General features: G+C 50.8%; 1 protein-coding gene across 3 annotated transcripts in view; it reads left to right on the forward strand.

The window, feature by feature from the left end:
• Window positions 1-19,465, forward strand: part of smg6 (SMG6 nonsense mediated mRNA decay factor) — a 118,212-nt gene that overhangs the window by 81,859 nt on the left and 16,888 nt on the right. For all 3 annotated transcript variants that reach the window (XM_064351403.1, XM_064351404.1, XM_064351405.1), the window contains exons 14-15: window positions 5,763-5,942; window positions 14,832-14,996. In XM_064351403.1, the coding sequence (XP_064207473.1) occupies window positions 5,763-5,942; window positions 14,832-14,996 (345 nt within the window). The remainder of the gene's footprint in view (window positions 1-5,762; window positions 5,943-14,831; window positions 14,997-19,465) is intronic.

A 19,465-nucleotide genomic window follows, 5' to 3' on the forward strand; every position in this document is an offset into this window, starting at 1 on the left:
CTCATCGTCTTTACTTAGATTTTTAGACTCGTGAGAGAGAGAGAGAGAGAGAGAGAGAGAGAGAGAGAGAGAGAGAGAGAGAGAGAGAGAGAGACAGAGAGAGAGAGAGAGAGAGAGAGAGAGGGTGTGAAGCGTGGGGTGGGGTGGGGCGAGTGACAGTGGCAGAGGGGGTTTCCTGGGACCCACAGGGGAGAATGGGGCGGGGCTGGACGGACTCCTCAAAGCGCTCTGCATGCCCGCTGGTCTCCGCGTGGGAGGGCACGGCGTCTGTTAGAGGCAGGTGTTGCCGTTGTTGCACGGGCAGGTTTCACATCCATTAGAAGCGTCATTAACTCTTCTTTTTGGCATTCGTTTTTGCCTTTTTTGCGCTTTCGCTTGTACTCATAAACACACACTGTGCCAGTTTGGTGCAGTCCTACAGCGAAGGAAAAGCCTTATTATCTCTTCAAAGAGGAGCTCCTCCTCTGATGCATCATAGTTGAAAAAGAAGCAGACTCTTTGAAATTAGGAGTGAGCACGGACTGATTTACTGCGGCTAGCCTGGCAGACAGGGCAGAAGTAAAACAATAAAAGCTGCGCAAATATGTGTTTTTTTTACTGCTTAAAAATGTCGTTTAATGAATGGATCACAGAAACCTAGGTGCAGTTCTGCTACATTACTACGGAGCTACATGCTTAAAGTAGAAGTGTGTATCGTAAAGCTTTGAGGGGTTAGGGTTGTTCTGTCAAGTGCTCCAACAACTCAAAGACGTTGCGGCCGAAGCATTTTCTTCTGTGACTGTTTGTATACGGTCCCTTAGGAGGGGTTTTCAAACGCAGGTCAGCGCTGTACTGTCCACTTACCCCCCGCGATCGAGAGAAAGACCTAAACAAAGGCTGTCTAATATTATTGGGCTGCAGTAATACAGATTTAATTGTTGCAATGGCCATAAGGCAACCATGTTAACTTACCCCAGCAGCCTGTTTGTTTTGTTTGGATTTGGGCTATAATGAACCTCTGTTTCATTATGTTCTGTAATGAACTTGGGACTTGAGCCCTGAGAATACGCTTTGTTATGAGACAGAGAGAGCGCTGGGTACGTTTTCAAAAGAGCGTCTCTGCTCTGTGTACGTGCTGTAAGTGTACCCCACACTTAACTTTGTTTTGTTCATTTATAAATTGATAACAGATCAGTGCACCATTCGATGACCTTACACAGTGTGTCTATTGGTTGTAATTTGTCTCTAGTAGTTAGTGCTTTCTGGTTTTTGCAATCAGTGTAAGAGTATGAATGTGTGTTGATCTGCACTACATCCTTACTACAGGGATTTGTGGAAGTATCTGTGCTTCTCCTGCATACAAACACAAGAACTCTACCTCACACGCACACACCTCTCTCTCTCTGCCTCTCTCTCTCACACACATTCACAAACACACATGCATGTGCATACACACACCACATACACTGCTGACACACCCTCTTGCAGACAAACTGAACTCACATTAATCTCCAAATACACACTCCCTTTCACAGGCACCACACATGCCCACACACAGACTCTCCTCCCCATACGCACACACGTTTGCGTGCACGCGCACACTCACACTCACTGCACACACACAAACACAAACGCATGCACACCACACACACACACACGCCCACACACACAGACTCTCCCCATACGCACACACGTTTGCGTGCACACGCACACTAACACTCACTGCACACACACAAACACAAACGCATGCACACCACACACACACACACGCCCACACACCACACACACACACGCCCACACACACAGACTATCCCCATACGCACACACGTTCGCGTGCACACGTACACTTACACACACCGCACACATGCCCACACACACAGACTGTCTTCCCCATATGCACACATGCGTACACACGCATGCACACACAAAAACACACACACACACAAACGCACGCACGCACGCACACACTCGCACACGCAAACGCACGCATTAGACGTGCACACAGTGACAGCCCCTGCCTTCCCCCATGTCACAGCAGAATAATTGTGGGTATCTGTTTTCTGTCACAGCTTAACTGCATAGCTGTGGCCGGTGGGGTTTTATGACAATTATACCCTTACGGAAACCTCCAGTCGGTCCACTGCCAAGCTTTAATTACCAGAATTAAATGCAAAGTTTATGCGCTCACTTAGCAAAGCCGGTTAAAGTAATTAGAGGATCATTCTGAGAAACCCCACACGTATCATTTTGGATGGTGGCATCAAAACACATAATTCGCATCAGGCCAAGGCAGGAAATTGAATCTCTGCTGAGGTGATGATTTTGTCTTTAGCGTAGCGAGCGCTGTCCGGTTCAGTGCTTACTGATTTACTGCTGCTGGTCCTGCTTGCAAAAAGGCGCACAGTACATAATCTCTTCTATCTCTGTCTCTCTTTCTGTTGCGCTCTCTCTCTCTCTCGCCCTCACAAACACACACACGCACACACACACGCTTATCTCTTCCTTTTAGCACTTGCAGATAATAGTTGTATATTTTCCCCCAGAATAGCTGATAAAGCAGCGGCAGCGGCAGCAGCCGCCGCCCGTAGCCTCCTGCAGCCAGACAGGGCGGCCCTGCGCCGGGCCCTGCCTGCGCTGGGCTGGGAGCCGGGGCGGGGAGCGCGCGCACAGGCCAGGTAGCCGCCAGCGGCGGTTTTAGCGGGAGCGCAGGAATGGCGACGACGACAGCGCCGCGTGTGTGTGTGTGTGTGTGTGAAGCAGCCCCTCAGACGCGGCCCTAAACCGCGGCCCCCGGCCCCGCGGCCCCCCGGCCCCCGGCCCCCCAGCCCCCGGCCCCCGGCCCCCGGCCCGGCGCTGAGGAAGCAGTTAGCGCCGAGAGAGCGGGCTCTTCCTCAGCGCCCTGGCCGCGCTCCTCATCTTAATCATCTGATTATCCCGCCGTTTAACTGCCAGCAGGAACCCTCAGAGCGCTTCTCCTGAGCGTTCTGCCGCGGAATCCGCCGCGTTGCCAAAGTGGGGTTTGAGGTGGGAAACCCCCCAGCACTGTCACACAGCCCTTTGAAGTTTTTGGAAGGGGGTAAAATGAATACGGTTTGTTAAATGTGTGCCTGGTTTTATTTGGTGCTGCTGGATTCGTTTCCTGGATCACAGTTTTGAACTGTTGGCAGTTTTTTTTTTCACATTAACAAAATCAGAAAAATATCTTTAAAGAGATAGTTGTTTAGATTAACAATTCTTCAGAATTGTACTGTAGATATTTAACAGTCCAGAATTAAGGTCACCAGTTGTGACCACGAAGTGCTACGTGATTGTGTGCTTTTGCTCATTTTAATTGAAGGCGGTATATTTGTCAGTTGTCGTTTATTTGGATATAAATGCCTGGAAGTCCTCCGTCAGATGCGTGTGGGTCTGCATGCGCGCTCCGTCCGCTGTCTCGCGGCTCATTGGATAAGCAGCTGCGTTTGCGCCACAAATGCAGAACGGTCCCGCTGAGTTCAGCCAATGGGCATGTGTCATTTTTTTTTTTCAAATGGTGCAAGGCCATGAATCTTTGCATGCAATCTGCGATGTTTGCGTAGGTACCTTTCCTGCACAATGTGCCCCCTTGCTTGTGCTTGGCTGTGTTTATTTAGAAGTTCTATATGGAGAGGGTGTAGCTAGTTTTGTCATAAACCGCCATTAATTCCATTCTTTGATACAGTGCCTTGTTGGCTAGTCCCATAGGCCCGTTCAGTAGCAGCTGATAAACACTGTTATCCCTGGAGAGAAAAATGAAATCTGCAACTCAGCATTGCAGTCTAATGTCACAGATACTGCGACAAAGTACGCGCTGGGATAAGTGCATATGTTATCGCCATTGCGGTAATAATAAAGGCGAAAGGTTTACGCATTGGCCCGATTCATTCGGAGCCATTTTGGAACAGTGGCTGTGCAGCCCATTCAGTATTTAGCCTTAAGCGCAGTACGGTGAGGCTTTGTCTCCTTTTTGGAGGTCACTTGCGCCACCCTCGTCTCCTCACCTCCTGTGTGCAGGCCCAGAATGTGTGGGTCACCAGGCACAAATCTGCTCCAGCTGAGGAGCGCTAAGCGCTAATGAGAGGATGTGCTAGCGTCTTTGCCACATTATCTCTAGCTTTGCATCATGGGTAATGTCTGCGATGAAATCGGCAGACCAGACGATCAGATAACCTTGCGCGACCATTAGCATTTCATTCCACCAGCGCAAGGTCTCCGAAATTAGAGTATGGCATCGAATATGTTCTTTTCAATTTATTTTATTAATGAATTTCATAAATGCGTTGTGTGATGGACTAAAAACACAACAGTTGTGCCGTTTTAATGATATTTATTGTTGAAACGCACACAGTACTAGATGCAGAGTACATTTTAAAACCTATCAATTGACATCGTTTATTTTTTTATTTTTTAGATCTATGTCACCAGGCAGTCGGTATTGTCACATGACAGAAGGAAGTGCATTTAAAATGACTGAGCATTGCTTTTATTCGTTGCTGTTTGTGAGCAGTGGGACTATGCAGATGCAGTTCCCAGTGGAACCCAGAGAGAGAGAGAGTGTGGAGATGTGTGTATGGATACTGTATTGACATTGTGATTCACGGTGATGTGTGCTGAGAGCTTCAGCAGCACATTCCTCCACTGAGCCAGGAAAAGCCCATATTGTATTTGCATTCAGATTTAAATCTGTTATAGATCAGGGGGGAGAATGGGAAGATGGAAAAACGGAGGTGAAGAGCGAGGGTGAGCTTTTTTTTTTTTTTTGCCCGTTTTCCCCTCCCGGTGGCAGTGCCCAGCCTGCAGGGGTCAGGGGTCAGGGGTCACGGGGTCAGAAGGTGACGGAGAGGCTAAGGCCGAGTGAGGAAGCAGACGTAATCTTCGCAGGGGCTGGTAACTTCCTGTTGGAACTGTACTGCGGAGAGAGGAACCGATACAAGCTATGAGAAAGAAAACAATATCAAAACTCAGGGTTAGGTGGAAAGGAAGCCGTTTTTTTTTTTTTTTTTTTTGCAGAAGGGGTTTTTTTTTTGTCACATTCTGTGGGCTAAATTTAATTTGGGCCACCGCATGCCTACGTGTTGTCTGGGCCCTCGCCTGTTTCTGGTCGCAGACGCAGAGGAAAGGTGCTGAATTTTGGTGATTACCGTCGAGCCGGAAGAGAACCGGGATGGAAGCGGGGAGCTCTCGCGGTGACCGTGCACGGTCGACGGGCCGTGCCCAGCGCCTACGCTGCCGAAATACAGGCGCGTTCGCTCAGACGTCCCCCTCCCCCCTCCCCCCTCCCCCAGCGCACTCCGGCTTGGGAAACAGCAGACGACGTTCTCTCTCCTTATGTCTCAACTTGAACTCTGTTAGCAAGTCTAATGGTCCTCCTGTTTTTTTGGAGCATTTAACACAGTGTGCAGGTTTCTGTTTTTGTCCACCCAGGAATATGCGAAATTTGTTGCGTGGGTGTGTACTCCCCCCCCCATAATACGTTTTATTGTATTGGTGGCAGTAGCAGAAGTAGTACTGTAACAATATGCTTATTACTATTGTTCCTACGCTTATTCTCTTTTATTCTTAATTTTTATTATCAGTCCAATTCATATGACTCTTCTTTTTTTATTTTTGCTGCTGTTCTTATTTTTCCTGTTTTTATTTTTATTGTTGTATTTATTCTTAATTAGTCTTTTTATTCCTGTTCCTCGTGTTATTCTCATTCCCATTTGTGTTGTTGTCGCGTTGTGGCCCCGTCGCGCCCGCTCACCTGGCTCTCTGTCCCCCAGGCCATCGCTGCGGACTGCAAGCGCGTGACGGTGCTCAAGTACTTCCTGGAGGCTCTGTGTGGGCAGGAGGAGCCACTGCTGGCCTTCAAGGGTGGAAAGTATGTGTCGGTGGCCACACTCCCACCTCCCGGCCTGGGAACGGAAGCCGGGAGCCACCGGGGAAAACAAGCAGACAATCAGGTACGCGGAGCGGGAGAGACTGAGAGAGTGGCAGGCCCCGGCCCTGTGCAGCCCAGGCTCGGGCTGTCTGCTAGAGCCACGCTTTTCTGTGTGTGCGTGTGTGCGTGTGTGTGTGTGTGTGCACGTCTGTGTTTGTGTGTGTGTGTGCGTCTGTGTTTGTGTGTGTGTGTGTGTGTGTGTGTCTTTGTGTGTGTGTGTGTGTGTGCTAGTGTGTGTCTGTGTGTGTGTGTGTGTGCGCGTGTGTGTGTGTGTGTGTTAGTGTGTGTCTGTTTGTGTGTGTGTGTGTGTGTGTGTGCGCGTGCGTGTGTGTGTTTGTGTTTGTGCCTGCGTGTGTGTGTGTGTGTGTTATTGTGTCTGTTTGTGTGTGTGTGCGTGCGTGTGTGTGTGTCTGTGTGTGTGAGTGTTTGTGTGTGTCTGTGTGAGTGCGTGTGTATGTCTGTGTTTGTGTGTCTGCCTCTGTGTGTGCGCTTGTGTGTGTGTGTGTGTGTGTGTACATGCATGTGAGTGTGTGTGTGTGCATGTGCGTGAGTGTTTATATAAGGCTTGATATTTGTTTAAGTGGTCAGTGTTAGAGAAAGTGCAGAAATCCTGTGTGTTTGGGTAAGGATGAGTGTGTGTGAAGAAGATGGTGCCTGTGTGACAGTAAAAATGTGAATGACTCGTGTGTGTCTGTGTGTGTGTGTATGAGGGTAATATCAGGGTTTGTGTGTGTGTGTGTGTGTGTGAGGGTAGTAGCGGGGTGTGTGTGTGTGAGGGTAATATCGGGTGTGTGTGTGTGAGGGTAATATCGGGGTGTGTGTGAGGGTAATATCGGGGTGTGTGTGAGAGTAATATTGGGGTGTGTGTGAGGGTAATATCGGGGTGTGTGTGAGGGTAATATCGGGGTGTGTGTGAGGGTAATATCGGGGTGTGTGTGTGAGGGTAATATCGGGGTGTGTGTGTGTGTGTGTGTGAGGGTAATATCGGGGTGTGTGTGTGAGGTAATATCGGGGTGGTGTGTGTGTGGTGTGTGTGAGGTATATCGGGGTGTGTGTGTGTGTGTGAGGGAGGGCGATATCGGGGGTGTGTGTGTGTGTGTGTGAGGGTAATATCGGGGTGTGTGTGTGAGGGTAATATCGGGGTGTGTGTGTGTGTGTGTGTGTGTGTGAGGAGGATATCGGGGTGTGTGTGTGTGAGAGGGATATCGGGTGTGTGTGTGTGTGTGTGTGTGTGTGTGAGGGTATATCGGGGTGTGTGTGTGAGGGTAATATGGTGGTGTGTGTGTGTGTGTGAGGTAATATCGGTGTGTGTGTGTGTGAGGGTACATATCGGGGTGTGTGTGTGTGAGAGGGTGATATCGGGGTGTGTGTGTGTGTGTGTGTGGAGTGGTGTGTCGGGGTGTGTGGTGTGTGTGGGTTGTGGGTGTGTGTGTGAGGGTAATATCGGGGTGTGTGTGTGTGTGTGTGTGTGTGTGTGTGTGTGTGAGAGGGTGATATCGGGGTGTGTGTGTGTGTGTGTGTGAGGGTAATATCGGGGCGTGTGTGTGTGTGTGTGTGTTGTGTGTGTGTGTGAGGGAGGGCGATATCGGGGTGCGTGTGTGTGTGTGTGTGTGAGGGAGGGCGATATCGGGGTGCGTGTGTGTGTGTATATGCGAGGGTCATATCAGCGAGTGTGTTTGGGTAAGGCAGTCTCCAGCAGGGAGCAGGGTCGGCGGAGGGGCAGGGGGAGAGGCCGTGCCTGTGGGGACCGAGGGGAGGATGGGTTCTGAGAGGGGGGTCCTGCTGTCCTGCACGTACTGACTGGACGGGGGGGTGGGAGGGCGTCCACTGGCAGCCTGTCCTTCCTCCTCCCCCTGTCCACTCCTCCCTCGCTCCCTGTCCGTCTCTCTCCTGTTCCCTCCCACATGCCCCAGGCCCAGGTCCCTGGTGCTTGACACACTGTTTCAGGACCAGTAATCTTCCTCATAGGAGTGGGGGGGGGGGGGTGTAGCATAATGGTTAGGGAACAGGACGGATATCTCTCAGGTCACAGGTTCGATTCCCAGGCAGGCCACTGCTGTTGAGTGTCCCTAAGCCAGGTACTCAACGACTCAACTCAAAATGATACATTTTAAAAATATATTACTATAAAATATGAACATATTAATTTAAAAGGGAAATGTACAGTGTGTAAGTCCCTCTGGATAAGTGTCTGAGAAGTGCCAAATGCTCCAGAGATAGGAGAGAGGGAAGAATTCCTCTTCTTTAACCAGGATTGGCGCTGCGTATATCTCTCCACACTTGTTCTGAAGGCTTTCAGCCTTTGCTTATCCAGGCACCACCTCCCAGTCTCAGAGGTGTTCAGGGGACCCCCATCAAATTTATAAAAAGGTTATATTTAAAAAAGCTTTTATATTTTGAAATATTTCCCCGCATATATATTTATGGCATCATTACTTATCAAGTGCCTCTACGGTACCTTCAAGGACCCCCTGTTAAAAACCCAGCTTCTGAACTTTTAATTTGACAATTTGAAGGCCCTCCGTAGGTAGTCAGGAAATAAGTGCGTCATCCATTTCCTCTTAGCATGACTATTAAGAGACGGATTTATTCAGAGGTGGTTTCTCCCACTGTTAAGCCATCGTTTAGATTGTCGGATGGATTATTACTTCTACAGTAAACATTTCACACCTGGCCTCATTTCAGGGCAGGCTGTTTCTTGTCTTTGAACGTTGGTCTGTTATTGATGGTAAATCTAATAATGGAGGTGTTCAGTCAAGTGAAAGGTGGCAAAGGCTGTAATGGGACGTGGCCTTTTGTAATGGTCAGTGGCTGCTCACCAGCAGTTTATAAATTACAGCACAAGCAGCCCCATCAACAGATCTCACGTTGGCACCAACCACCCCAGAAAAAGAATCCGTAAGCTTTATTAGTACATTGTAAATGAAGTAATTTGTTTATGCCAATTTCAATAACTGAGGAATAAAGTTATTACGTAATATTTTTGAGGACCTCCCTCATTCAGGGCCCTTGGAATTGTCCTAACCCCCCTTTTTTTTTTTTGTTGTTGATGTATTGTCACTGATAGCTGGTATCGTTCTGTAGCCAGTGCAGTACTGCAGCACTTGCGTTAATTCATTTGTCCACAGTCTGTTCAGTCTAAGGGAAGGTGGTCTCGGGGCAAAGGTCACCAGTACAGACATGCTCAGGTCGTGGAGACAGAGTGTGCCCGGGCTGTGGAGGCAGCCAGGCGGCTCGACGTGTGAACAGGGAACTGAACTACAGCTGCGAATCAGGAAATGACCTGCCACACTCCGTACCGCACTTTCACATCCCTCTGAACGTGAGGTCGCAGAAACCCCCATCTTTCCGGGGCTTCTCAAAAGCAGACCCGCGTCTGGGAGATTTCTGCTGCTCTTAGCCTTTCACAAAGAGTCGAGGGGCTCCTGAAAAAATGTTCCGTGTGGTATTCGTGGGGTAAAAACTTTGTTGGTAATGTGTTTTTCGCTTTTAAACAATTCTGCTAACGTTGATATTTCTCAAACAAAAAAAAAAAATGGCCAAAAGTTCATGGGTGGAGAATTTCGCAATACAAAAATTACAGAAATATCGACATAGGAAGAAGTCGAAAATGTAAAATAAGCAGGAATGCAGTAAATCAGAAAATATGTAATGACTGAATCATATCGTATGTACATTTATATGCAAACATACACACATACATTAGAGAACAGTAGTCCACTTAATGTATTCATGAAATAATAATGATAATAAAGGGAGAGTACATTTTATGAAATGAAGAGGCATGTGTTTATCATGTCATTTAATTGTTCGTAAGGATTTTGATCTAGATTGTATCCATCTGCCGTCTGTAGTGGTTAGTCCATATTTAATATTCTTATGACATTTCTGCAGTATCATTTTCGTTGTATTCATTCATTGTTAAAAGAAGGAGCGCAGTTTTTTGGCGTTCGAGGGTGCGTCGACACAGGTGCCGGCACCTGTGGATGCCACCGGCGGCGTGAAGGCGGGGCTTCCCGCGCCGCGGCGACTGCGTGCGTGTAGGCCGGGTCGGCCGTCCGTCTCTGTGCGCTACGTGCGCCGCCGACTGTCCCGTCTCTCGTGGGGGTCCGCGCCGGAGGGAGGGATGGGAGAGGGGACATGACATCGCCAGCTGCCCCGTGACATCACCGCGCTGGGGACAGGAAGTGGGGAGGGGGGGGGGGGAGGCGGGGGAGCGGTGGGGTAAGGGGCGGAGTGGGGGGGTTACATCAGTGCGTTGTCTGGGTCTCCCAGCTGGGTAAACTATTCGCCGGAGCCCCCCGCGGCCTCTGTTCTTTTGTCTCTCTCTCACACACACACACACACACACACGGTCCGCTGCCCTGTGTAATTCACCGCCGGGCTGCTTCCTCTCCGGCCTCCGTACAGAGTGGCGACCGCGTCGCGCTCTTCCTCTCCTCTCCGCCCCGCCTTTCTCTCCCCTCTTCCCTCTCTCCCCTGTCTGCCCCTCATCCGCCCGGGATCTGGTACTTTCTCTCACACGCAGTGCAGCACGCCACAATCTCAACAACAACAGAAAGCCTCACATGCACCAAGCATGCACTCTACGCCTCTGTTTAGAGAAACGCAGTTCCTTCAACTGCGCTTTTCAGATTATCGATGTCTGAAAGATCCCAACTTAAAACTTTCATCAGTACAAACTAAGTGAGCCATATTCAAAGGGAATTGTGCCCATATAGTCGCACATTCGTTCGAGCAACTTGGCCCTTCATCCTACCATCCCTTCTCTTTTATTTCAAATCTGCCCCACACAGCACCATGACTCCCCACACAATACCATGAGACACCACTCAACACCATGACACCCTCACACAATACCATGAGACACCACTCAACACCATGAGACACCATACAACACCATGAGACACCACACGGCACCATGAGATACCACTCAACACCATGAGATACCATGAGACACCATGAGACACCATGAGACACCACACAGCACCATGACTCCCCACACAATGCCATGAAACACCACTCAACACCATGAGATACCACTCAACACCATGAGATACCACTCAACACCATGAGACACCATGAGACACCACACAGCACCATGACTCCCCACACAACACCATGAGACACCACTCAACACCATGAGACACCACACAACACCATGAGACACCACACAGCACCATGAGACACCACACAGCACCATGAGACACCACTCAACACCATGAGACACCACATAACACCATGAGACCCCACACAGCACCATGAGACACCATGAGACACCACTCAACACCACATAACACCATGAGACACCACACAGCACCATGAGACACCACTCAACACCATGAGACACCACATAACACCATGAGACCCCACACAGCACCATGAGACACCACACAGCACCATGAGACACCATGAGACACCACTCAACACCACATAACACCATGAGACACCACACAATACCATGAGACACCACACAACACCATTAGACACCACACAACACCAAGAGACACCACTCAACACCATGAGACACCACACAGCACCATGAGACACCACACAGCACCATGAGACACCACACAGCACCATGAGACACCATGAGACACCACACAACACCATGAGATACCACACAGCACCATGAGACACCACACAGCACCATGAGATACCACACAGCACCATGAGACACCACACAACACCATGAGACACCACTCAACACCATGAGACACCACACAGCACCATGAGATACCACACAGCACCATGAGACACCACACAACACCATGAGACACCACACAACACCATGAGACACCACACAACACCATGAGACACCACTCAACACCATGAGACACCACTCAACACCATGAGATACCACTCAACACCATGAGACACCATGAGACACCACACAGCACCATGACTCCCCACACAACACCATGAGACACCACTCAACACCATGAGACACCACACAACACCATGAGACACCACACAGCACCATGAGACACCACACAGCACCATGAGACACCACTCAACACCATGAGACACCACACAACACCATGAGACCCCACACAGCACCATGAGACACCACACAGCACCATGAGACACCATGAGACACCACTCAACACCACACAACACCATGAGACACCACACAGCACCATGAGACACCACACAATACCATGAGACACCACACAACACCATTAGACACCACACAACACCAAGAGACACCACTCAACACCATGAGACACCACACAGCACCATGAGACACCACACAACACCATGAGATACCACACAGCACCATGAGACACCACACAGCACCATGAGATACCACACAGCACCATGAGACACCACACAACACCATGAGACACCACTCAACACCATGAGACACCACTCAACACCATGAGACACCACACAGCACCATGAGATACCACACAGCACCATGAGACACCACACAACACCATGAGACACCACACAACACCATGAGACACCACACAACACCATGAGACACCATGAGACACCACACAGCACCATGAGACACCACTCAACACCATGAGACACCACACAACACCATGCGACACCACACAGCACCATGAGACACCATGAGACACCACACATCACCATGAGACACCCCACAGCGGAGGAGCGGTAGTAAGTTAAGCTCTTCCTCACAAACTGCACCTCAAACGCCTCCTCCTGTGCCGGAAAGCACATGGCCGAAGGGACGTTCACAGGAATGTGCCGAGAGAAGTTTAGCCCACAGCGCTGTCGTCTGAGTGAGCAGCTCAGTGCAGGGCCTGCCTTCAGTACAGAATGCAGGCCTGCAGGAGGCCTGTCACAGGGGCAGTCAGTGCCAGTCTTAGCTGTGTTTGATATGCTGTCCGTTTTAGTGTGTGAGTGCCACATCCCGTGTGTCGCACACTGTGCGTGCGTCGCTGCACACGGGCGTGTAATCTGTGTGTGCGAGCGTATGTGATGTACGAGTGCTTGTAGTATATGTCAGTGTTTCTCAACCCCGGTCCTGGGGACCCACTGCCCTGCATGTTTTAGATGTCTCCCTGCTACAGCACACCTGATTCAAATGAATGGGTTGTTATCAGGCTTCTGCAGAGCTTGTTGACGACCCATTCATCTTAATCAGGTGTTTTACAGCAGGGAAACAGCTAAAACATGCAGGGCAGTGGGTCCCCAGGACCAGGGTTGAAAAACACTGGTATATGTGAGTTTGAGTGTATGTGTGTCTATGTGTTACATGATGTGTGAGCATATTTATGTATGATGTGTGTGAATGTGAGCGTGTGTGAGTGAGTGTGTGTGTGTGTGTGTGTGTGTGTGAGTATGTATGTGTGAGAGAGAGTGTATGTGTGTTTGTATATGTGCATGAGTATGTGGGCGTGTGTGTGAGTATGTATGTGTGAGCGAGAGAGAGTGTGTGTGTGAGTATGTATGTGTGAGCGAGAGAGTGTGTGTGTGTGAGGATGTATGTGTGTTTGTATATGTGCATGAGTATGTGTGTGTGTGTGTGAGCGAGAGAGTGTGTGTGTGTGAGAGTATGTATGTGTGAGCGAGAGAGGTGTGTGTGTGAGTATGTATGTGTGAGCGAGAGTGTGTGTGTGTGTGAGTATGTATGTGTGAGCGAGAGAGTGTGTGTGTGTGTGAGTATGTATGTGTGAGAGAGAGTGTATGTGTGAGCGAGAGAGTGTGTGAGTATGTGTGTGTAGCGAGAGTGTGTGTGTGTGTGAGTATGTGTGAGCGAGAGAGTGTGTGTGTGTGAGTATGTGTGAGCGAGAGAGTGTGTGTGTGTGTGAGTATGTAGTGTGTGTGTGTGTGTGTGTGTGTGTGGCAGACCCACTCCCCCTCCCCATCTGCTGCAGCAGTCTCTGGTGTGAGTCTCCCTGCTCACGGTGGGTTTATGCTGTCTGGCACAGAGAGTGCAGGCTGCAGATGGCGGGGGAGGGAGAGGTGTGTGGCTGCATTAATACGGCCTGCACTTCTCGTTAGCACTAATCAAGGGCTTCCTGTACCAAGAGCCTGGCCTCACCCCCCCACGCACACACACACACACACACACACACACACACACGCACCCTACTCCCTCCCTCCCTCCCTCCCCGTCCCTTTCCTGGCCTCCCCTCTCTTCCTCACCACCTTCGCACTCTCTCCTTTCCTCTCCGGTGTCCTGTGCAGTGTGGGCAGTGTACTGCCGAACCCCACGGTTCCCTTTTTAACTCTGCCTGCCTGTGATTCTGGAGCCGCACGAACGGCAGGCGGGCTGGCTAACGAGGGACGGGTCCCGGGGGAATCGGGGCAATCAGCGCCTGAAAGCAGACGTCTTGTCCCTGGCACAGAGGTTCTCTGGTATTCTAGTTCACAGCGCATCGTCAGCCTTCCTCTGAAAGGGCCTTTTTCCCTGGAAAGAACAGGCTCTCCCTCTTTCCCTGTCCCCGTCTGAACCCCAGAAGGTCACGAACTGCAGCCAGGGTGTACGCCTGAGAGGGAAGGAGAGAGGGAGGTCACCGGTCACCAGGAGATTTCTGCTGTCAGACCAGATAAGACAAAGGACCTGTAGTTATGACCTGGAAACAAAAAAAAAAAAAAGGCTACCGGTATTTCTTATTAACAGCACTCGCTAGTGCCATTAATATGAGCTAGTACATAGCGGCCCACTGCTTGCGTTGTGTGTGTGTGTGTGTCTGTCGGTCTGTCTGTGTGTGTGTGTGTCTGTATGTATGTGTGTGTGTGTGTCTGTCTGTCTGTGTGTGTGTGTGTGTGTCTGTCTGCTTGTCTGTGTGTGTCTGTCCGGTGTGTGTGTGTGTGTGTGTGTGTGTGTGTGTGTGTGTGAGCGCTTGCGCATGTCGAAGTGTGTAGCACAAGGTGTGCAGTGGAACGGCATGTGCTGAATTTCCGCCCCCCCCCCCCGCTTTCCTGACAGGACGATGATGTCATCGTGGAGGCGGAGTCGTCGCAGTCGGAGTGCGACGCCGAGCCGGAGGGCGGGGCCAGCGGCAGCGAGGACGACATCCGGGAGCTGCGGGCGCGACGCCACGCCCTGACACACGAGCTGGCACAGCAGCAGAGACGCCGCGACAAGATCCAGGTACGCTACGGCAACGCTCGCGCGGGCGCTACGGCAACGCGCGCGCCCGCTCTGGAAGTGCGCGCTGCAGCACGCGGCCCTCCGGACGCGCTCGGCCCCGCCTGCCCAGCATCTGCAGACCCAAACAATGATGTGCTCCACCCCACTCCCCCCCCCTCCGCCACCTCCTCCCATTCTTTCTTTCTTTCTTTCTTTCATTCTTTCTTTCTCTCTCTCCCTTGCTTTCTGTCCAAGTTTTTTAAACTTGCCCTGGGGTTAGATAGATTGATTAATGCGTTTGAGATCTGGAAATTGGATATTGGAAATTCTTCTCTTTTTTTCTGTTTCCACCAGCCTCTCCTCCCCTCCTGTGCGTTTCCCTGAAATCCCCAGCCCCTCCCTGCATTTCTGTTTAATAGAGTTTAATAGTGTACAGGGGGACACTTTGATAGATAGACTGAGAGAGACTGGGGAGATTTTGTTTAATTTTTTTTTATTTATGAAAAAAAAAAACCTCTTTTTTTCCCCCGAAGTTCGCCCCCTGTTTTAACTGTGCCCTGGGCTCTGTACCGGATAACCCCCCCACCCCCACCCCCCAGCCTTGAAACCTGGCCAGCCACAGCTGTCTGACCAGATGTGTGAATCCGGTGGGGACTGAGAGCTTGAAATGGAGATGGGGTCTGGAGAGGGATGGAGAGGGAGAGACGGGGGGGGGGGGGCAGGCGGTTTATAGAGGGCACAGCCAAAGGTCAAGGCGGGGTCAAGGGTCGTCAGAGCGCATCCGCACGGAACGTGTGCACCTGAGCCGAGTCACCTGGGCTGAGATTAACCTGCTTCGCCGCTTCCCCCAGCCTTCCCCAGGTTCAGCCAGCTTCCCCCAGCTTCCCCAATTTCCCCCAATTTCCCCCAGCCTTCCCCAGCTTCAACCAGCTTCCCCCAGCTTCCCCCAATTTCCCCCAGCCTTCCCCAGCTTCAACCAGCTCCCCCAGCTTCTCCCAGTTTCCCCACCAGTTCCCCAGCCTTCCCCAGCCATTCCCCAGCCTTCACTCAACCAGCTCCCCCAGCTTCTCCCAGTTTCCCCCAGCCTTCCCCAGCTTCAACCAGCTTCCCCAGGTTCAGCCAGCTTCCCCCAGCTTCCCCATCCCAGCCTCCAGCTCACAGCGCCCAGCCTCCGTTGCGAGCTTAGCTTCGCTTCCAGCTTCCGACAGCTCCAGGTCACGCATCGCTTTCCCGTTCCCGCAGATCCACTCCTCCAACAGCCTCCCGTTGAACCTGCTCCCAGCCCAGGTCCCACTGCTTCGCTGTGGTTGGTGTGAAGGTGTCCCTGTGTCGCAATTGTGTTGTGAATGCGTGTCAGTGTTCATTGGTGTAGTTGGTTGGGGGGTGTGGGGCGTGTGTGTGTGTGTGTGGTGCATGCGTATGCTATGATGGGTGTGTGTGGTTGGTGCATCTGAGCTGTGATGTGGGTGGTACTGGTGATGCTGCGGTGTGGAAGGCTGTCTGTGTCAGTGTGTGTGTTGTGATGATGTGTGTGTGGAATGCTGAGGGTGTTGAGTTGTGTATGAGATGTGTATTGTGTGTGTGTGGGAATGGTCTGTGTGATTCTGTGTGTGTTGGTGTGTGGTGTGTGTGTGTGTTGTCGAGTGTGTATGTGGTGTGTATGGGTGATTTGTGTATGGTGGGCGTCGGCAGGTGTTGTGTCGTGTTGTGTGTTGTGTGTGTGTGTGTTTGATGCATGGAGGTGTGTGTGTTGGTGTGTTGTGTGTGTGTGTGTGTGTGTGTGTGTGTGTGTGCGAGCGTGTGTGTGTGTGCATGCACATGTCTCTGCATGTGTGTGTGTGTTTCCCCGCATGTCTTTCCTGGGTCAGTCACTGAATGATTTATTATTGGGCTCTGAGCTCTGTGAATTGAGCCCAATTATACACTATATTCCAGGGAAGAGCTGATTAGAGATGAGGGAGAACACACACGCACTTGCACACACACACACACACACACACACACACGCAAACTCGGGGCATTTGTTTCTGATTACACACCTCGGCAGTCCAGGACCTTTCCTTATTGTTAACATGCAGCCCTGCTCACACACTGGAATACCTGACATTTGTTTATCTGTTTCTTGAAGAAGTGTACTTAAGTTTCTCTTGGATTCTCTTACCGTAAACATTACATTTTCGGGAGAAATGTGTCGATTAGGGGGTTTCAATATGAGTGATGTTGTGCTAGATTGCCGCGTAATTCTTTTAAGCAGTCATTGTACATTTAGTGTGTTTTTTAATGTTGGCGCAAATATCCAAAACTATCCAAAAGACTCTCAGTCCAGAGATTCACTGCATTAATCTGCTCATTTCATCCTGTGTGTGTGTGTGTGTGTGTGTGTGTGTGTGTGTGTGTGTGTGTGAATGCGTGCCTGCGTATGATTTTGTGAAGGCAATAGGTGTCGGGATGTGTCACAGCTGCGAGCTCTAAGATGACATCATCACATGACTTAACATTGTTCCTCAAAAAAAAAAACTGATCTGAAATTGATCTTTTTTTTAATTTGTTTATTTTTTTATTTTTTTATTTTTTATTTTTTTTAAAGCCAATTCAAGCTTAGTGTTCAATTATATATATGTACTGCTTTATCTAGGGAATTATGAACTCATAGAAACACACACTAGTAAGAAAACAAGTGCAAGCAAGTCATTGAAGTAATTTTAGACGCACAATGAAGCTAAAGTGTTCTTGGCTTTAACCTGTTCAGGTGTAAGATCAAAAGTAAGATCTGAACTGAACATTCTAATGCTGATGTAACAGTCACTACTGGTAAATGAAAGCGGTGGAGTTCTAGAACGCTGAATTAGAATTTAGAAAAAGCATTCTGGAGAAACCTGCTCTTCAAAGAGTTAATAGGCTTTTGTTTCTGGTCCACTGTTTTTGTCCCACTTGGAATGCATGTTACACCGACAGATAGGTCCTGACCCCACTTGTTTGAGCGGCGCTGAATTCCATCCCCCCCGTCCCATCCCGTGTCGACCCGGCCCGGCCCGTCCTGTCCCGTCCCGTCCCCCTCCATCCCGGTCCCAGTTAGAGGCTGATGTCAGCGCACGAAAATGAGGGGACGTGGAGCTCCGGGCCCGGGCGCACGCGACGCGGGGCACGTGACGCGCGGCGTTCCGTGACGCCAAGGAAACGCGGGCGCCGGGGGGCCGCGCGCTGATGGGGAGAGCAGATGGCGGCCCCCACGCCAGCGCGCTGCCAAGCGGCCCCGCGATCGGGCCCAGCGCGCGCTGAGCGAAGAGTTAAAAATACAGAGCGCCATGATAATGGGACGCCTCACCTTTATTGTTCCACTTCCTGACACCTTCCGCCAAAGCTCTTCTGCAGACACCAGACGCTCACTGACATCACACTCCCCCTCATGATGTGTAAAACGTGTGTGTGTGTGTGTGTGTGTGTGTGTGTGTTTGTGTTTGTATGCGTGGGTGGGTGGATGGGTGTGTGAGTGTGTATGTGTGTTTCTGTGTGTGTGTGTGAGAGCGTGTGTGTGAGTGTGTGTTTCTGTGTGTGTGTGTGTTTATATGTATGTATGTGTGTGTGTGTGTTTGTTTGTGTTTGGGTGGGTGTGTGGGTGTGTGAGTGTGTGTGTGTGTTGTGTGCTGTTTGGCGTTGTGTGAGTTGGTGTGTGTGTGTGTGTGTGTTGTGTGTTGTTGTGTGTGTGTGTGTGTGGTGTGTGTGTGTGTAGTTGTGTGTGTGGTGTGTGTGTGTGTGTGTTGTGAGTGGTGGGTGGGGTGGATGTGTGTGTGTGAGTGTGTGCATCTTTGCATGTATGTTTGTATGTATGTGTGCGTGTGCGTGTGTGTGTGTGTGTGTGTGCATCTTTGCATGTATGTTTGTATGTATGTATGTGTGTGTGTGTGTGTGTGTGTGTGTGTGTGTGAGAGAGCGTGTTTGTGCACTGCTGTGCTGCATTCCTGTGAGCGGCAGCTGTGTTTGTGGCTGGAGCAGCGTTGGGAGCGGGGCCCTTTCCTCTGTGCGGGGCCGGGGCCGGTCGGGGCCGCGGCGCTCCTGGGGACATTGTGCGAAGACGGCGCTCTTCCCCCGCTCCCTCTCGGCGGGGTGTCGCTGTCTGGCAGGAAGCGCAGGTCAGCTGGCTACGTGTGTGTGCGGCCGGGCCGAGCCCAGCGGGTCAGGGCTGGGCAGCCCGCAGGAAACGGCCAAGACATTCCGGCTCTGCGTGGGCGGACTTAACCCCCGCACCGCCAGCGCCGCTGCCGGACCCGCACCCGTGCGACAGGAGCGCTCAGACGCAAACACGCCTCCAAAACAAACGCCCAACGCAGCTTACCCTGCGACTGCGCCGCTCACTGCTGACATCATTCTGAATGAGTCTCGCAAGATCTCGTCCAGTACGTGTTTATGGCGTAGTGTATGGACATGCTTATTTACTGTGTTAATAATACTGTTTCTGTGTGAGGTATTCCACGCGCTGAACAGGCACACAG

Source organism: Anguilla rostrata, chromosome 9 (assembly GCF_018555375.3).
Source record: "Anguilla rostrata isolate EN2019 chromosome 9, ASM1855537v3, whole genome shotgun sequence".
Lineage (NCBI taxonomy): Eukaryota > Metazoa > Chordata > Actinopteri > Anguilliformes > Anguillidae > Anguilla > Anguilla rostrata.